The 21703-nt window shown below is 37.7% G+C and overlaps 2 protein-coding genes across 5 annotated transcripts in view; one reads left to right on the forward strand and one right to left on the reverse strand.

Annotated features, from left to right (window-relative positions):
* LOC143896237 (uncharacterized) overlaps window positions 1-21703 on the reverse strand; it is a 69580-nt gene that overhangs the window by 37178 nt on the left and 10699 nt on the right. The gene's annotated exons all lie outside the window — the stretch shown is intronic.
* The window catches only part of Mwh (multiple wing hairs), a 48116-nt gene that overhangs the window by 1258 nt on the left and 25155 nt on the right, over window positions 1-21703 (forward strand). The window contains exon 2 of one of the 4 annotated variants that reach the window (XM_077403910.1): window positions 3089-3857. In XM_077403910.1, the coding sequence (XP_077260036.1) occupies window positions 3655-3857 (203 nt within the window). In that variant the 5' untranslated portion in view covers window positions 3089-3654. Of the gene's footprint in view, window positions 1-3088; window positions 3858-6301; window positions 6544-21703 lie in introns of those variants that run through there. The other 3 variants (XM_077403911.1, XM_077403912.1, XM_077403913.1) reach the window with 3 other exon arrangements.

The raw sequence follows: 21703 nt of genomic DNA on the forward strand, positions 1-21703 counted from the left end.
TTTAATACAAAACGGTATTATTTTAATTCCATTGGTTTAATTAAATTAACAATTGTTTTAGTTAAATTAACGACATATCGAGCAGGAGCAGTGGCAATCTATAGGAATAGTAAAAAATGACAAATTGAGTATAATTTGACACTACGAATTTAACAGTGCTGAGACAAGCCTTTGTGTGTAAGCCGCATTAAGCCGGTTCTACAATAAGTCGTACGTCGGAGTTAGATGTCGGAACGCAGCCGATGGTCCAATGAGGAAAATTTATTTTCGAAAAAGAAATTCTCTCATTGGATCATCGGCTGCATTCCGACATTCGACTCCGACTTATTGTAGACCTGACCTTATAGTGACTCCCACAGACACGTGTGAATATTCTCGATATATTGCGGATCATCTTATCAGAAGCTACCGCAACTCCTTCACTTTAGTTATCTAAGTAGTCAACTAAATTATTTTAAGCTTTCTTAAAGTAAGCTCTGTATATCTGCTTTGAAAACCTGAGTGCGGAAGCATATAAAGTTCTAATAAAAAGTCACCAATAATACCGGTCGAAATATTGATGGAGACTGCTGTTGATGATGCAATACGACAATGCCTTATGAGTTTTCAACTTTAATATATCAGAAATTAAGCATTTTTCGACTCATTAACGTAATAAATTTTTTGTTTTTTAAGTACTGCCCGATATTTTGGTTACACTCTATATAAATGTATATATATTGTATATATTGCATACTTTATGTATATTCTGTGACTACGTTTACATGACGGCTTGTAATCCGGTTTAATATATATATATATAACTATCGTATGCTATTTAATCTAAAATTTTTCTTCTTATCATAATGATCACTTAAATATGAGCCTATTTTATACTCTAAACATTTAAATCAATCTCTTTTGATGTATATATATTAGAAATTGGAGTTTAAGTATCAAAAAAGCTCCTATTTAAATGATCATTATAATCAAAAAAGAAAAATTTTAGATTGGATAGTATACGGTAGTGAAAACCGGATTATAAGCTGCTGTGTAAACGTAGTCTATATTTCTCTCTGTACAGCAGAAAATATATATTGACAGTATTAGAGCCTTCATGAAGCAGCGTAATAACGACTTCTATAAATTTTCCATGCTGTCTTCCGATTCAGTAGACCACTAGGTTTTCCAACAACGATTTCCCAGTGGCATACTTTCTTGACAATTCCAAGTTGGAATTTCCAACTCGACTCATTGGCATAGTGACGCGTGACAAGAATAATTCATGATACATAAAACGATACCGTATACAAAATAGTACCGAAATACCCTTGAAAACAGATTTAATCTTAAGAGAGCTAAAAACTTCCCTCGATTTGTATAGGTAATTCTGTTATAAAGTCCCTTTTTTTCAAACTATACAATATACAGAACTATCAAAATCGATTGAAGATTAATCTTCATATCAAGTGGTGGGACAAGTTCGTTTGAAAGGCACATGTAAATGTAAGTAACGACTGCGTACAAACTGATTTACGAACGAAATAATGGATGGATGATAAATCGCTGTCGCACTTAGCGAGAACATCGACGAGTCACTCGAAATAATCGCGAGGCTCCGTTACGCTGACAAAAAAAAGATAATTACGATCGTTGGAGCCAAAAGCGCAGTGGAATATTTTAAAATACTTGGAGAAAATCGCGTCCTCTTCGCGACAGCTAGAGCGATGCGGTTAGTGAACATCGCACGCGTGGTGAACAAACGTGAGAATTTCTGAGGCATTTCAGTGACAGTGACACTAATGACACATCCGCAATCAGAAGAAGAACTAGTTGCACTTATATACACGGTCACGTACGTAAGCGATCTTATAATTTCGTGGGAAAGCGTAAGTAGTGACTGCGTATATTGTGAATCGAATAGAAGACAAATTTGATGAAAATAGAAGTATCGAAAAAACCAAAGTAAAAATCGTGTATAACTAGATAATATTTAAACAAAGATTTTTAGTATGTGCCAGTAAATGTAAACGTTTGTGCGATAATATATTCATAGTCCATAAAAAATTGTTTATATAAAAATATATGTGAATATATGTATAATTATATACAAAATATGTCTATATATGTTTTTTCTCTATTGTACAGTCTCTGTTCGTATATATAAGAAAAATAATAAGAAGAAGAATTAAAAAGTAATAATTAAAAAGATAATTTTCACATTGTTTTCTTTTTTTTTTAATAAAACTAAAATTTGAGAAAATGAGAAAAATTGTCTATATATAATCATATAAAATAGGTATATTAAAACGTATATGGATATATTTATGTATAACTATATATATTTATACATATTGTAGTTATTTACAATATTCGCGAACACAAAAATGGAAAAAAAATGCGAAATTAAAGTAATTTTGAAGCAAATTCTGTTTCATAAATAGATTTTTATTGGAACGGGAGATATAATTACATCTAACATAAAACATTCCCACGTGAGTGTCGTGAGTGTAATTTGCGGACGTTCTACGGAACGAGATCTTAATAAAGTCGCGTCGTGTAAAATCGCGTTTTAATCCCCTCGCCATTTGAAGAAGTGCAGTACGCAGCGTTCATTCTAAATAAGTGCTACTTTCGAGTTCTTGTCTCGACCCGTAATTACGCAAGTGTAAACACAATATCGTACGGGCAATGCCGAGTAATCAAGTAATATTACGGACCGTGCGCATTCGCAATTTAATACAACAGTCATTCATAATGGATAAACAATTGGAACAGGAAGTAAAGCCAGACACTGGCATGAAGAAGAAGAAATTTGCAATACACCGAAATTTGCGAAATAAATTAGATATATATTATACGAACTTATCAAAAACTAAATTAATTACATTTGTGCCAATATCATATAATACAATCACAATTCTCATCATAGTAAGACAAGTCACATAAGCATGACACTCACATTTTTGGTTTCTACATCCCCAAAAAAATAGAATCTACTTTATTAGTATCGAATAATAAAAAAAAAACATCGTAATGCATAGTAATGTCTGTTCTGAAATTTTAATTATATATATCCCGAGTAATTATTATTTTAAATCTGTTTAAGGATAGATGCAATGTAGTCCAGAGACGAAAGCCTTCAAAATCTAACAAACATGTTAAATCGAATGACAAACAAATGATAAATTCAGTGGGTTGCGAAGACCTGTCTTCCGAGTTCGCCACACCGCCCGTGAAGGAAAGCATAAGCTATTACTTAAGCTGTTACACGACTCTGACTTGAAGGCCGGGGTCATGGCACGCGAGAATCAAGCAGTTCAGAATCTCACGGTCCCGATGGCCGGTCATGCGATCTTCGCATTACATGTAACGCGGAAAAAGTATCTCTCGGGAAAACTTACGCAAATTCATTCTTATAGGATGTCGAGCAGTGACAAAAGTGTATAATACCGAATGTGAAAATTAAAAAGTTCTGCCCGTGATTGACTTGGAAAGATAAACGCGTAATTTAATTAATAAAGACATAATGCAGAACCGTAATATTCTACGCAAGTGTGAAAAAAATAGTGCGATCAAGCAAGTTTTTTTCTCTTAATAATTTGCGTTTAATCTGGTGTGTCGTGTATTTGTGTTATAAACTGTAAAAAGTAAAACTCGACAAAATTAACAACAATGGGGAACGCGAGATCGCAACCCTGCGGACGAGGCAAGTCGCTTTATCTGTTCTATCTTATCCACCGAACGTGGAACGTCGTCGTAGATCATCGGAGAGATCAAGATCGCTGTGACGATACCGACGGAGAAACAGATCTATCGTCGAAATGCAGCACTTGCAACGTATGCGATTACCGACAGGACAGCTTGATCTTCGAAAGGTAATATACAAAATATTAATTAATTCAAATTATTAAAGATCATCGGGCAAATTATAATAATTATATATTATAATTATATAATTATAATATATATGGAGACCCGTTAGATGCAAAGATAATTGAAGAGTATTGATATTATCGACTATCGATATAAACTTATCAATTGCCGACATAGTGGACAAATTGTTCGGATATTTTATCAATGGTTGAAAAATTTATGTCGACACTCGAAAACGTCCATATTTTTCAGTTATTAAGCTCGTTTGATAATCACGATAATTTATGCAGTCTTTATAATTTAGCATCTCGTTGACGTAATTACTTGATTATGAGTAGTCGATAAACTATTATTAAAGACTCAAAATAAATAAATTTTTGTAACTATCAAATATGGATACGATGTGTCTAATTTAAATTACTTTACATAAAATTTAATCCAATATTAATTTTATGTTTTATTCAAATATTTTATAAATAAATATATACATTTACAGTAATATATATTTTTGCAAAACTACACTTTTTTTTAATTATTATTATCTGCGTGGACGATTCACACAAATAGATAATAATTATAGAAATATACAACATACAATAATATTATTACACCATAGACATGTATACGTATATTTATAAAAAATCTAGATTGTAATAAATTGGAAAATTAATACTGCACTGTGTAGGCTAATTTATGAAATTTATGCAACATTTAACATTTAACATTTATGCAAATTGGTGTAAGACATTATCTTGAAAATATTTCGATAATTAAATAGATGTTATAATCGGATCATAATAAATTAAAAATGCATTACCAATATGAGTTTGTTTCAAATTTTAGCGTAGAAACAGATGTGTTTAAATAATACTGCTAAAAAATGGGCGCATTCAAGCTAGCAAATCAGCTAATTATAATTTCTATATCACTTTCATTCGTTACGAAATTAAAAGTATAATATGTATATATTGTATATCTTTTATTTTTTTTCTAATCCGTGTGATTTATAATCACAAAACATTATTATATCGCGATTCGATTTTAGTATTGGATTCGAAGTATAAAGTATAAAGTATATTCTTCACCCATTATGTCTATTCGCCTCGACTCCAATATTATTATTTTACTCTTAAAAAAAACGATAATAAAAATAATATTTCTAGATAGACGCTTTATAATAAATAAATCAAATTTATTTTCGTAAAATTGTAATTACTTCGAGTAATTTCTTTAACGTTTCCATTCGAATAAAACGTACTTTATGAACTTTCATATCCGGCGTGAAAACTACTAATTTTTGTCGCACGTGTATCCGATAGGAAATTATCCGTAGAAACCGTTTCATTTTACATCAAGCGTTTCACCTAGATAACTCTAGTTTTAATACATGATGCATCCAATGAAACGACATCGTATCTGCAATCTGCAGTAATTGCAATGTGTCACACATATTTTAGGTCCATTTTAAAGAATCTGTAACTTGCGTTAGATTTCAGGCTAGAGTCTTATTTATCATTTTATATGTATGTCATGTATTCTTACATATATGTGCGTCTTCAATATTTTATAATACGCGTATCTTGATTCTTCATATATGTTTCACATTTTATAGGTGTGTAGAAAATTATAAGACAATTAGTATATATATAGATAATTTTTTCTCATTTCCTAAAACTTAATTTTTTTTAAAATAAACAACGCGAAAGTTATCCTTTTAATTATTTTTTAATTCATGTTATTATTTTTTTCTGTATATACGAACAGAGATTATACAAAAGAGAAAGAAAACATATATGGACATATTTCATAATATACTAAATATTAAATTCGTAGTGTCAAATTATATACTCAACTTGAGTCGTTTTTAACCATTTCTGTAGGTCATTATATACTGCTCCTACTCAAATATGTCGTTAATCTAACTAAAGCAATGAAGTTAAAATAATACTGTTTTGTGTTAAAATAATAAATTTCGACACAATTGGTTAAAAATAACAAAATATTACTTAGCTCAAAAGGTATTTGTTTAAATTTATTTAATATTTAACAGCGTATATATATATATATAAATATATATATATATATAATTCTATACATTTATATACATACTTTTATATAAAAAATTTTTTATTAAAGAGTCACTCTTTTGCGATGCGTCTCGACTTATCCGCGGCGATTTATCCAGTTCTACATTCCCGTTTCATGCTCGCTTTGCGTATATACGCATACGACGAGAAAACGTTTGATTATCGGCTACACGTCGAGGACGTGCGCGCGTGTGCACGCGTGTGTCCCTTACGTCCTAGCCCCGCGCATGATGTATCGCGAGATAAACTCAGATAAACTCTGCTTACATTACGAGCAGGTGAAGGCGCCTCAGCACCGCGCGCGGTGCTCCGCTCCGCTCCGCGCCGCTACATTGCATCGTGCCGGTCGTGCCGCGCCGCGCCGGTGTCAGTAAACCTCCGACCAGCTCGCGGTGCGGAGTTGGTGCCGCGGTGAATCCCAAGTGTGGTGATGATAACGCTCCCGCGGTCGCCCGATGCCGATTGTCTCGACGATCGTCGGGCGATCGATTGAGCCGCGGCGGTCGCAGCGATTAAAGCCGCGTAGTTTTTCTCCGCGCGCGTTTTCAAGTACGCGACTGGGAATGTCCGAGACTGGGACCGTCTGATTAAGTTAATTAAGGTAAATGTTACCATATCGCACACCTCGACTCGTTGCAGTCGCTTCAGCACAGTCTTTCGCGGATTGATAAATAAGATTTTATTAAAAAATATAATATAATAATATAAAAATAAAATTAATAGAAATGTACACATAAATTCACGTGAAAAATATTATTAAGCACAAAAGATTCAGCCCGTATATATTGGCATATTTCCCATTTACTTGAAGATTAAAGGGAATGAGTGCCTGATATATTTCTTTTGCGTAAATTATCCTAGAGTGATTTTATAGTTATACCCCAACTAAAAGTTATTATTACTACATATTGCATATTTTTTATCGTTCTATAATTTGTAAGTTAATTATTTGAGCACAATAGATTTACTCAACATTTTCTGAAAAAAAGAAAGAAAAAACAAAAAAAATATTTTAAAAATGAAAGAAGCATATTAAAATTACTGTGAGCATCATTTTCATTTTTTCGATATTGGGGTGTAAAAATCACCGCAGGCGTCCGTTTCCCGTCAAAATGTTAATAGATCTCGACAGAATGAAGATTTCATTCTGGTCGCGCAAAACTGTGAGAAACGGAAATTACGAAAAATACACTTTGACGCAACAGCGAGCACGACTTTCGGGGATTGATGAATAAGATTAATAGATCTTGATAGAGGACGTCGTTCTGTCGCGTGAAATTGTGAGAAACGGAAGTTGCGAGAAACGCGGCTTTGACACAACACCGATTGCAACTGACAAACTTGCAAAAGTTTCGCGACTCGGCAATGTTGTTACTCGAAGATTTTTGCATCACTTCCCCGTGATCTCGCCCCTCGCGACAGCGACGTTGCGTCGTTTACGGTGGAAATAACGACGAGTGAAAAATGGAAGTTCGATATCAATTATCTTTAATGACCGTATTAATGAAACTAGACATCACGAATATCGTTTAACTCATCGTTTACCGCTTGTCATCGAGAACGTGAGAATTATTGACGCGCGCGGTAATAAACATGCTACTCGCACGCTGACGATTTTACTCAAACCTTTTTCCTCGCAAGAATAAAACGATCCCGTTCCGGGCCTTCTCGATAATTATTAAAACGGAGGAAACGGCGCGTCTCTCTCTTCGATTTTTTTCTTTGCACGCGCGCGGACGTGCGCCTAACGAGACGAGTAATTTAATTTCCCATACGTACACACGCGGTAAAACGTACGTACGTAAAACGCGAGTCGTGATGAATGAAACGAGAATCGCGTTCACGAGCGCGTTTACGTTAAAGATCTCGAACGTAAAAACCTCCAGTCGTTATATACTTTCGTGCCAATTACCGCAATTGCAGAAACGCCCCCCCTCCCCCCCCCCGAGGGCTCTTTAACGCGAAATCACGCCGTTTGTGCGTTTTCACGCGCCGCCGTACGACTTTGGCGCGTCGCGATTGTTGCCTCCGCCGCGCCGCATCGGACGAGCGCGGATATGGCAGGTGCCGAGACGCCCATTGTTCCCGCGACGGCGAAATCACCGGCAAAATATCCGCAACCATTTCGTGGGAACCACAAAAAGAACCACGAACAATTATACGATTGTTATCGCTAGCGATGGGATCTTACAAGTTTGGCTCTCGAATCTGTTGGTAGTTTCGAACACTCTATGATTATACTTCGAAAAATATCAAAGCAATACTTTCAAGGCCGAACTTGGACGAAACGGTGTTAAACCCCCTTATGAGTATCTAGAAAAATAAAAGTATAAATGGACTCGAATCTGGATCAATATGAATTACTTTACATAGATGTTCCTTCGAATCAAACGTTTGTATTTTGTATATAAAGCGACAATTATTTTAATATATTATTTATTAATAATTACAAATAGATTATCAATCGTTGAAGTTAAATGCAATACAAATATAATTAAAACTATGGAAGAAAAGTTATTTGAAATCTTTACGCATTAAGTACATTCTTTAAACTAACTTCGTTCTTAGAGTTCGAGTACTAATTGTAAAATATTCGATTCTTTACGATAAAAACTGTTTATAAGTACATTTCAAATCCTGTAGATATTTATTCTAAAATTTGAAACTATAGTCCGGATTAGTTGTGTTGCAAATACCACGTATGAAATATTATTTCTTATATAATTCTGGAGCTTGATCCCATCCCATAGTCATCGCACGTATAGTTCTATCAACCTACACTTCCGATAAGTACGCGAGGTAACGTGACGACATATCGCGTGATAACGTTGCGCGATCGAGCGCACGTATCAGGGATGAATCGCGCGCCTTTACGTTTCAATTTACGTTATCAGCCTTGTATATTTGTTTAATGTGAAGATCACGTCGAACGCAAACGCGAAATGAGGCTGAGGCGGCTGCATTAACGCCGGATGTGCGCTGAGAATACGGGTTTGAAGACTCGGCGCTTCCCTCCAACATAATCTCGCCGTTGACGCATGCCTCGTTACACGTGTAAGAACCAGCATGACTCGATTCCTTTTAATATCGCGCTATATCATGCTACTAGCTTTGCCTTTTTTTTAGCTTTAAAAGCGCATCTATACGAAGACTAAAGGTTGATCATCAATATCGTATATACAAGGTGTTGCGTTACACTTGCGATAATGTTGTTCACCATCAATATCGTTGAGACTTATCTTTTACTGTATAGGTATATGTGGGATAATATAAAACTATATTTTATATATGGTTAAAAGATTTAATTAATTGACAAAATTAAAAAATTAAAATTAAAATTAAAATTGAATATTAGAATACATTTTTTTTTATCTGTGGATATATATATATATATATATTTATTCGTACGCATCAAAATATCTTTTTGTGATGCAGATAAGTAAAAAAGATTTTAATAAAATGGGTAAGTGGGTAGAACTTTAAGGACAAGCGTGTCGATTGATGCCACGGCCGCTTTCATATTAGATTAATCGAGTCATGATTTGCGAAGGACATTTACATCAACCCACGTGATCCTTGTTCGCGTCTAATATGTCCTATTAGTGGCGTGCTTGTTTCAATTCTAATATACCTACACCTACGTATCATTGTCCATGCGTGCATGAACTGAACAATCAGTTTTCTTTTCTGTTCTCTAATACGTCGATTCTTCGAATTCAAAATTAACAAACTAATTAAACATCGATGTGTCTTAAATACTTGATACATGGATCATTTGTTACGTCTTTCACGAAATCGAATGCACAAATATGATAATTGTGTCCAGTAAATAAATCCAATTTAAATAATATCATAATAATAACGTTTCTCTGCAATTTCCTTGAAGAACTTTGTATCGCGATTCGCGTTCTCACGTATACTGGTTTATCGATAGGCAACGTACTAAGTTTATTCGATACCACAGGCACAGGTTTATATACCAGTGCGTGCAATTCACATTTTGCTCACATTGCTCATTGCACCAATGTACTTATTCCGATGTTAGTCGCACGTACGATGTGGCCGCCTTCTCAAAGGCGACTCTTTAAATGTGATATGTAACTCATCGGTATACTAATTTACGTTGTACACAATGTTCCGTGCAATTTAATGCCATTTAATGCTAATAAACCGTTTCCGTGGCCGCGGTACAGCCATAATCGGATCGCACACCGGGTCTTGATTGTACGCGCATTTTGTCGAGCATAACGATCGATTAAAAATTCAATCAATGCCACGACCGAACCATCCACGGGAAACAATAGGCGCGTTTATTGCGACTATCGCGGACATGTGAGGCAGTTTTCTCGTTTACGAGGAATTTTACTTCCTTTTGAACATCATTTAAAAATGATAAAAGTGTAATAACTCAATTTTATCGTTAAGCTAATATTTCAACAAATGGCCTATTTTATTGCGCACATTCCTTGGGGAAGTAAAGCATCTTGAACGAAAAAAAAAAACATTATACAGAGCATAACGTAGCACTGCGGGGAGAAAAGGTTTTAATAAGAAGAGACCGCACCAAGTCTCGAGATGCCTTACATTAGATACAGATTGCTCTCGAGCAGTCTTATTTTATGCTTTGAGGCAATTTCTTTGTACAACGGGATACGTCATTTACGTCAGCTGCGAATTTTATTGACTAGAATGCGCATATTTCACGAAATGTCGGTAAAACACCAGAGACGTAAGCCTTCTATTATAAATGTGAAGTGCGCGTTAATCAAGATGCATTACATATGATTCAATTAGTGTCAATAGTGCATTTTAATTGTCTCAATTCTCTGGACGGACAATCTCTTTATTTTAATCTGCGTAAATACTAAGGTAAACACTTCGATTAATTTTTAATTAAAATTTTAGCAAATTTGTAAAAGATTAACTTTGACGAAACGATTTCTTTAACGTGGTGTACTAAATTAAGCCATAATGTATATATAATTAAGTTGTAAGTTTAAATATAAAAGTAGATCTATTTGCGTAAAATCGATGTTAAACGTTCAACAACTGAATTGAATCGCTAAAATAACATATTTAATTATCTAACTTTCTTTTAGATGAACTCAATCTGTCAATCCGTCACGATAATTACATCTTGTAGATCTCGCACATTCACGAATGCTTTGCAACGATCGGTATGGTACTTTGCAATTATAAAGTAATAAGTTATCTACGTAGCTGTAATTTATTAATCCATCACTCGTCACTCCGTAATGAGCTAGACAAAAAAAAATATCCGCGCTCATGGTGAAAACAATTGTATATTGTACGGATTAAGCAGATGCGATTTGTAATCACTTGTTTTTATTGTTGCTTGCTTTCGACACTTTGCTTAATCATACATCATCGCGAGACAAAAGATCGAGAATTACCTAATTAGACTTGTACTAAAAGCTAATCCCCTTCAGGTTAATTGATCCTGTACGATGGGTTTTAATTGCACGTACAGTTACGCGAATAGCTTTTCACACACACATACACACACACACACAGCGCGCGCGCATACGCACAAAGTTTAGAAGTGTTACCTAAATTTAAAAATTATAATGTTCGTGAATTTTTTAAGAATCCCAATGTCAATATTCTTGTACTTAATTTGATACTTGAGTAGTTAATTCAAGTAGCAGAGTGACGTTAAGAGACGTGTATTAGACATCAGTGGACGTCACTTCGTCGTTTTTTAACGTCACACCGCTGGGAACGTGTCCTACATATCTTTTGTCATTTTGCTAACAAGCGCTTTATCATATTGAGCATTCGACTTTCCAATCGTTCTTAGAAACTGCCGCATATGATGCCCATAAGAGTATAATACTTTCTATTGTAAATTGATTTAAATACACCTCGCGAAACGTGGTCGTTAACGTGGCGGTACGCAATGATGATTGTGAGGATGAAGATTAGAAATTGTCGCGCAATTTTTTATGCAGAGCGTGACAAATTAAAATCTTAAATCCAACAGAGTAATATGGACCGGTATGGATCTGCGCATGAAACAATTTCTTAGAGTGATTTTCACGTGCGTGCATGCAAATTTCTCTGTTTCCATGCAGTCTCCTTCGCGAAAGTTGACAAGAAAATTGTCGCTTTTAATGCCAAAAGTAGATTCGTCATCTTAAACCTCGGAGGTGACACGAATGTTGAATTTCTTAGATTAGTCCACAATTTTATTTTAAAAAGCATCTACTGCTCGATCTTTTTTTATTAATACATACTACGCAATTTTATAGATATCGATTATATTTCATAAAATTCGCAATAAAGGCGGGTTATGTATAAATTAAATTAGTTATGGATTATAAATTAATTAACTTCTGATATAAAATATTGATATTAGAAACATTTTCAAACTATTATAACATTTATAATGATTAATTATTGTAAATTAGTATAATTATAAATTAATAGTTTACACGATAAATGCGTTTGTTGCTGCGATTTCGAACAATTATTACATTAATTGACATTGAAAGCTTTCTCGAGAGACCTCACGTGTCTTTAAGAAAAATGAGAAATGCGGCACTCTCTCTCTCTGGTATCGCGTCCTCTAAACGAACAAACGTAATACGCGACACTATCACATTCATCGCCGTTATTACCTCCAGTTAATCGCGAACATCCAATTACGCGGTAGACTTTTATTTACATTTTTCTCGAATGCTGCTGGAGCGCTTTTTTTCAATGACGTTCACCGTTACAATTCCGTTTCAGCTGTACGTGCGCGATTCATCTCCGTGCATCCTACGCTTCGGAACAACGACGATTATTAAGCATGGCTTTCCGCGTCGGCGATTTTTCCGCGAGGTTCATGCGGTATCGAGCAAAACCGCCGCCGCCTGATCGTAGATCATTCTAACTAGTAGGAAGCTCTCGCGGGACTCGCTGGCAGCGATTTATGAATGATGCTGATCCAATTACTCAGAGAAACGCATAAATCATGTGCTAAAATTAATTAGCCGATAAGTAGAAAAGCCGAGATCGAAGCTGCGAATATAGCCAGTATTATATAATTCTTTAAAACGTCACAATCAATTGGCATATACAATAGACGACCGCGGTCGTTTATGTTGCACTTGATATTTATTATTATATAATATTATCAATTTAGCATGTACATTATGTGTTATTTTGAAAGCTGATCAGAAATCTCGCGTTGCGTTGTGAAATTTGTCAATATTCCATATCATATTTTAAACATGGCACAAATACATAATATTATTATATAAGAGCGTAATTATTATATTTCGAATGTTTTGTTTTGCAAACATTTAAATCCCCAATTATAAAATAGATGAGTTCATTATTGATTAGCTTAAGGATGTTGAAATACATTACTAAAAATAATAGTTAATTTATAAAATTTAAAAACATTTTATTTATATAAAATGTGAAGATAAATTAAGACATTTTAATAAAATTTTAAAAAATAAAATCTGTAAAGTTTTGTATCTATGTCCAATTAAAAAATTAATTACATTAAAAAAATTTTAACTATATTTTTGTAAGGAATTATACTTGTATACGATATATATGTAAAATATAACAATAATAAAGGGAAGCTTTTACACGTGTGTAATGGAAAACGATCTGTTATGAATAAGATAAATTTTCTATCAAAATAAATAATAAAATTATGTATCTCTAAGAGCTGCGGGCAAGAGATAGAAAGTTTATATTTTTTTAGCTGCCTAATTAGATACTTTGCCTAATGAACAATGTTCGAGCTGATTATTATTATTTCAAATAATACGTTTATACAATTTAGATGGTTGAAATTATTTACATTAAAAATTGATTTTTTTAATCGAGTTCTTTTTACATTCTGATTGAGTCTCGTCGGCGCGATTTCTCAGGGTAAAGGGAAAAAGGAGGATGGTTTTGTTACAGTAAGCGAGCAAACGACCTGCGAACGACTCATTAAATCGACCTGTAAACAATCACGCCTCGACAAGGAGATAACGATTCGTTCACGGTATCCCGGCGCGCTACTGTGGCTAATCTATCTATTGTTCAAGATATTGCGTAACCGTCACAAAATGTGACCATCACGTCCTCGATCGCAGTGATATTTTTGTTCAACGTGACGTTGTCAGACCTGGTTGGTATAGATGACGAAGTTTCGATTCTAGAAACACATACGAAAGTACGTACAGTAGAAGACTGATGACTTTGTCTTCTTCACTTGATGGGAATCTATTCTCTTTTACAGCTCGTGAACCAGTTACAAAAAAAAAAAAAAAGATTTTCCGTGCTCGTAATTCGTTGCACATGAAATTTTTGAAATATCGTTATGTAAATATTGCTCTCGAGGGAGAGAAAGATTGAATTATTCAACGCAAAGTTCCGTTCGCAGGATCTCCACTGAAATTGCATTGTATAATGGTATAAGTATACACATACATATGTGTCATGGGATTTCTTGATACGCGTGTAGCATTAGCGGTTGGGAAATGATTTCTCACGTAACTAATACGCTCTAATCTGGATTCATATCGTAGCCGGCACGACGTATATAAATTTGCGATATCGCATGCATCGCAGAACTCGAATTAGCGTTAATATATACGATGCGACATCTTTTCTTTGTCTAACGACTACCTACGCAAGTGATTTTTAAATTCAATCGTGAATCGAAGAAGATTAAAATTTTAATTTTGTAATCCGACAGGTCCATCATTGTAACAGCACGTAAAATTGTGTAAGCATCAGCAAAATAAGCAATTTCTAACTACTTTTCGAGATGAATTATTATTCTTTCGTTTATTTCAAGATAGATTCTTCGCGAAAGGGATAAAACAAAGAGAAAAAGGGATAGGAAATATAACAAAAGATATGATGCCGCGCGTCCCGGACAATCGCAAGCGGACATCACCGTCGGGATTCTCCTCGCTTCTGCGCGCGCCACGATATTACTCGAGGATCTATAAATCATTCGGGTCACATCTCGATCCTTATGGCCTCCGCGTCGTCGTCCGCGCGATGAGCGTAAACGCGTCACGTGTAGGTGTAAACACGTGTCGCGATGCGCGCGGACGGCGAGCAAAGCGCGTCGAGATCGGAAATCGTTGTTGCTTGGCTTCGGCGTGCTTGAATTTCTACCGATGCATATATGCAGACTACCATCCTCGCATTCCATGCCCGTTGCACACTTGGCGCGACTTGGAATTCCTCCGTGAAAGCGATGGAGCGCGGCTTAAAGGACCGCTCACAGTGCGTAGACGGGTGGTGCGCGGCGCTCCGCTCGCTCGCTCTTTGTCTCAGCGAGGTAAAACAAAGGTATATACTCGCGCAAGCTGCGGCGCGGACTGCAACGAGTGCAACGCAAACGGAAACGATGTTTTGTAAACGCAAAATCGTTTCCTTTGACACGAAAGCGGACTCTCACGAGCCCGTGTGATTTCAACAACAATTTATGGACGAACGACGGCGCTTCGGACAAAACAAATTTTAATTAGTATCATATTAGGAGCATTTTTTTTTACACTTTTGATTAATTTATACGTTCTCATATAGCAGATTGAAATCGTTACAAGCTTTAGGTAAAGGCGTACTTCTTATAATACGTATATAATATATACGGTGTCAAATGTATTATGTGTCTATATAATATTAATTTATTTATCGAATAAGCTTGATTATGTTATTAGAATCATATGCCAATCGTGGATTTCGCGAAACTTTTGTTGGGTAATTTATTGCAATTTATGTGAGAATTTCGATTCAAGATGAAGTCAAGATGTGACGCTTTCATGAACAGGTACTTCCGGCACACTCATATCTTTCTGTTTCTTACTATTCGGGTGTAACAATTGGCTGTCTGATTTCCAAATTTGGATCTTCAATAAGAAAATTACGTATGTAAAATATAACATTTTATATACATAATACAACATATAAAATAAATATCGGAAGATACAGCTTGTTCGTGAAAGCGTTTACATTACTTTCCTTTGTGTGTGTGTGTGTGTGTGTGTGTGTGTGTGTGTGTGTGTGTGTGTGTGTGTGTGTGTGTGTGTGTGTGTGTGTGTGTGTGTGTGTCTTGGGGATTCTCTTATATAAATTAAATAAACGCACAATCTATTTACACAACAAAGGATTCGTAAGATTCAAGATCAACGATCGCAATAATATATACAGTCAAGTCTATTCGACGAATAAAGTTACGTGTAATATATTTGATATCGCGCATCCCATCAGTAGCGTTTTATAACAAGTAACCTTTGTCTAAACCTCGCCCGGCTAATTAGTCCCGTCGTTACTTCACCTATGATTTATCGCAAGCGCGCGTTGTGCAACTCGCGCGAAACAGTCTCGCAGGCTGCTGGAAATAGAATAGTTATCGCGGTTACCACTGCAAATGTATTCTCACGCGGCTATACATTTTCTCGGCGCGGTTGATTTTATTACCGCGTGTTTAGCCAATAATTCCGCATCGGTGTTAATTATTGCGGACCGTTATGCCGCCGGGATGAATAATGTTTGCTACCGCACGTGGTCGCGCATTCCCGATGCGGAGTCTCGTGCAATTAACCGCCGTTCAAACGCATCTCTTACCATAATAATTACCCCCCCCCCCTGTTACTTTTCCGCGCGACTGTTAAGTCAATGAATCGCGGGTAACTCTCATGTGTACATACAAGAATGCAATATTTTTTCGCTGATGGTTAACATTTTTCTCTCAGCTACGTCGAGATATTCGGAGCGGGAATCGCTCCGAGTGCGGTGAGACCATAAGTACGGAGCGGCGCCGGCGGTGATCTCGACAATATTGTTCCGATGAGCGCGCCACGCTGAATTAAATGTCATCTCGCTAAACGAAGTGCATCGAAGTGGCTAACGGTGCAGAGAAATTGTAGTTTCGCGTCGTGCCGCTGTAAATTAGATTTCTCCGGTGCGATAATCCGAACTGTCGGAGCGTCATCCTGCGCGAATTCGTCCGTCCGTCTCCGCTTATTTATTTCTCTTTCTTCTTTTTTTCAAGAGAAGCATCCTTTCTTCCTTCCTCCTTCTCTCTCTTCTCGCGTCTCGTTGCCGCACGATCACAGATGTTCACGTATGTGCCGCGGCCCGCGGAAAAGATACAGTTATACCTTCCGCCGGTGAGAAAGAGAAAGAGAGCAAGGAGGAAGAGGGGGGAAGAGAGAATGGTACAGCTCGCCAGACGGAGGACCCGTTTTATAACCAGAGATTCATAACGGCGCGGCGTACGATCTTTACAATGGACACTCGGTTGGCGAGCAGTGACAAACGAAACGGGATCCGAATCGACGTATATTTCACGGGACATTGGCTCCTCGCGCGTATTAGATCTCGCGAGTTTATTCGCAGGAAGCTTTCGAAACGTGCGTGGAGTAAGAATAATTTTAGCATGTTTCACGGTCAATCTCGTGGATTGTTTTTTTTTCTTTTTTTTTATATAAGGAAAACATCCCGGCGATATCTTTCTTTTTCTTCTTTCTCCAAAGAATATCTGTTTTTATCGAGAATAGAGATTTAATAATTTTTCTAAAGATCGAGGTAACGACTCTTCAGATTTTTATTTCTTTCTTGGTCTATAAATAAAATGTTTTTTTTTATTCCTCGGCATTATCATTTGTTTTATATTTAATCTTTCTAGTCACTGAGGCAAAGGAGGACGGTATGAAGAAGGAGTGAGATTTCCAGGTAGAAAGTTTTTGGCCTTTAAGAAAATATATATCGCGCATCAAAATGATGCGACTCGACGCTACGCGTATCTCGACCAATAGGGCGTTACTCGTTTCTCTCGGTCGGGCATTAATGACTTCAATTTCCTGCGAGCGCCACGTGTATCGTCAACACACGAATCGTTTTCTCCGCGAAACCGCTCTCGATCGAACTCCCGTTCCAAGAAAGCGACTGACAGTAATCTCCATGATCGATGGAGGTGACATTTAAGTATGCATCCTGCATGAAATATTCAGAACACGCTTCGTTTTCTATGAATTGAGATGTTAGAGCGGTGAATACGAAAAGCTACCATTCATTGCTGAAATCCTTAAATAGTTAAATTATAATCGTCTCGTTCTGCATCTGCTCCTCCGTACGTTTCTCTTGACAGCCCGAGTGATTATCGACGATCGATTTATCCCCATTATCTCACGCGATTATTCTCGATGAGACCGCTTTCGCACGTCGAGTTCACGGCAATGACGCAACGAAACACGTAATGAGCAGCGGATTAGGAACGGGTTCGCGAATTATTCCGAACGAAACCTGTCGCGAATCGATTTTAACCCGACTGTCGTCTTCAGCTGATCGAGTTAGAGAGCGTTTGTGTGGTACGATATTCAAATAATCTGGATCGTTGCTCGCTCAAGCGGTTTCCCACCAATAAAACAAACAACCCGATCCGATCTCACATTTATTATCGTTCTGGACCGCGGTCGCAGTCTCCCCTCTCTTGCCTTTTCCTCTTCCTCCTCTCTCTCTCTCTCTCTCTCTCTCTCTCTCTCTCTCTCTCTCTCTCTCTCTCTCTCTCTCGTCACTTTTTTCCTTATCTTTTTCTTTTTCCTCTGGTCGCATCCACGGTAGCGATTCATCGCAGGGCGAGGTCTGTAATCAACATATATGTATAAACCGGTGGCTTTCCCGCTCAGATCCTGGTTTGCGCGCGCGCACACACACGTCCTGAAAATCCTCTTCCTAGATCGAGGTCATCCGTCATCGGGCCTTTTTTAATGTATTTTACGATGCGTGACGAACGAAGCGCTCAAATGTGCTCGATGAGAATGCGAGCCGATATCGGAACGGTGAAAATGTAATATGCGTAATGGGCGCGTATATGCGTTTTAAATGCCGCGTAAAGCACAGTGGGATGATAATAATAATAATAATAATAAGGAGCTTATAGTTTTGGAAAGAAATTATTGTCCGGCGAGGAGGCGGTTGGGTTTTCCCGATTTACGAAGGAATGTAGCGTGACTTCGGAGATCAAGAACTTCTTTCCATGTTGATTATCTAATAAACATAATGTAAATCGCGCACGATATCGTGATTACGATTTACGATGATACACGAGTGAAGTAGCTATATTTCTCGGCCATCCGAACCGCGCACGCACGAACTTTAATACACTTTAAATGACCCTGGGCAATTCATTATTCATCGGGTTAGAATGTGAGATTATTACAAATCCCATGACAGTGTAGTTAGAGTTAGTATAGTTATTTGATGCCGGATAATATCATAATTGTTATCACGTACACGCCTCGGAGCGTAAATAGCCCTTACGTTTATATTGCTGCACGCGTAAAAAGATAACAGAATAAATGTGCATAAAAAACGCATAAATTTGCGTGACTTGAAATTCTTATATTGTATTTTTATAATACTAGAACCACCGAATATTAACTATACTTATTTCTATATCCAAGGGGTCAAAATAAAAAAAAAAATAAAAATAGGAAGTAAATTTATAAAATTAATTATCTGTATATTTTAATAAAAGTTAGAGAAAATTTCAAAACGTATGATATTTTATAAATAATTAAATGTAAATAAATCATTTTGACCCCCTTGGTTCTAATGTTCATCCCACGCGCACGTACCGCTCTCGATCGGTTATAAAAATCGATTATAAAAAAATCTTCAAGCTCGTGCCGCGAATCCGCGAAAGCTCCGCGGCGTGTACAGCGACGAAATCTAGCGTTACGTATACCGCGCGCGAAAGCTCGACGAACGTCCGGCTGGTTTTTGCAGCCCCCTCGGGGGAAATACGAACGTATTTCTTTCGCACGCGGCGAGGAATCAGGTATGGTAGACGGGACGACTGCATTTCCGGGCATCGCGCCGGGCTCGGTTAGCATTCCAGCGTGCATAGCTCCCGGAACAGTCATAACGGAAAAATCCCCCTGGACTTCACGTGTATTCCGCTAATGGTCGTCAAGATCGACGATCCGAGGTCCCGGGGATCGTAGCGCCTTCTTCTCTCTCGCGTCTCTTCCTCGGCGCGGCGTGGCGTGGCGCGGGCGCGTTCCGAATGCGTTCTCCGACTCTCCGCTCGGGAAGACGTTCTCCGCGCGCCGCGATATCTGATGCGGCGGAACACTCGACGGGAAGCATTACGAGCATCGTGATGCTTACAATGTCTTCCTCCCCTCCCCCTACCCTCCCGCGGCTCCCTCGCACCCCCTCGCAATCGCTCTCGCGATGACCTCTTCTCGTATTCAAACTGTGCCCTCTCAACCGTTGGCGCTCAGGACGACCTCGACTTTAATAACCGTGGAACACGGATCTGCGGCGTTCGCTTCCACTAGACGCTTCGCGGATACCATTTCGTCAATTGTGCCGTTAAAGTAGCTGCTTTCGAATTGAAGGAAGAGTCTCGAGATGCGCGTGAACACGCATTGACTCTTGAAATTTCGGCATAATTAATTAAATTCTTGCGTCACCTCTGGAAAAGAGGTGACGCAAGAATTTAATTAATTATGCCGAAGAGAAGGGAGATAAATTGGTATTTAGTTGCCGGTTAATTGCCGGTGGAAACTCGGCCTCTCCGTTATTACGATTCGATGACGGTATTATCTCCCGATATTTTTCGTTACGCAACGGTTCGACCAGACGGGCATAATCGTTTTAACGAGTCGCGGCACCTCGTTACGCTCTGCAGTACCTATCAATTTTCCACACAATGAAGCCGAGCCCTCTGTACTTTTCTCGATGGCTCGGTAAGTTTGAAAATGCCTTTTCATCTCGACACCGAAGAGAATCGCGTTATTACCGCGCAATCGTTTGACGATGAGCGAATATTTCGTTTTGAAATGACCATCTTTGTAAATCGCGTTACAAGTGCATTGGACATTTTTACGTATGTTTATGCATAAACGTATATGTTTAATTGACGAGGCGAGAGAATTTCGTTCTCGCACGCAGGTCGCAACGAGGCAGATGAACGACATTGCGTTCTCAGTCGCAAGATTTTCCGCGGTCGTCCTCGGCCTCGAAGAGCGCGGCGCCTCTTTGCGCATCCCGGGCCACTTGTATCCTATATATACTATGTGGAACGTACGTTGCTCGTACATCGCTGGACGCACACGACGGGGAACGCGCTTCCATCGCGTGCGTGTTAAGAACGGCGCATTGTGCAATCGAATGTATTAATTATTTCTGACTGGTTAAAGCTATCCGATCGTCGCTCAAGCGGGACTTCTTACAAGGAACGTACATTCAACGAGAAAGACGATCTCATCCGGTGTCGTGTATTCGGTATCATCAACCGTGTATATTTCAGGCTAATAAAAATAGCGAGTCCTTGTTACATCGCAGACGTAATATGGGACTTCTGGGAACTGCCTTTCCGTAAAGTGAAATTTTCTTCTCCCCCTTTTCTTACACCGCACATTTATCGCATGATCACATAACGGTATACCTATAGAAAAAATTAATGAGAGAGAACGTGCAACATTTTTGTTCCTATTGGGAAAAGGAATATGCAACTACATTTTTATTCCCATTAGGAAAGATTTACTTCAGAATAGAAAGATAACTCGACAATTTCAAAATAGAGGGGTTCCGTCATAGCCTCGTCAGCGTCTAATCGCTATAGGTATATACGGCCTGCTGACGATCTAATGTGTATTACGGAAATCTACGGTTGAATACGGTGGCGAATTGTTTAGAGGCCGGCGGTATAGTAGCCGCGAAGGGGGATACGGCGGCGGTGGAGGAGCGTGGGCCGTTTTAATGCTATTGAAGCGCAC

This window comes from Temnothorax americanus, unplaced genomic scaffold (genome assembly GCF_048541705.1).
Source record: "Temnothorax americanus isolate GAGA-0224 unplaced genomic scaffold, ASM4854170v1 Scaffold18, whole genome shotgun sequence".
Classification (NCBI taxonomy): Eukaryota; Metazoa; Arthropoda; class Insecta; order Hymenoptera; family Formicidae; genus Temnothorax; species Temnothorax americanus.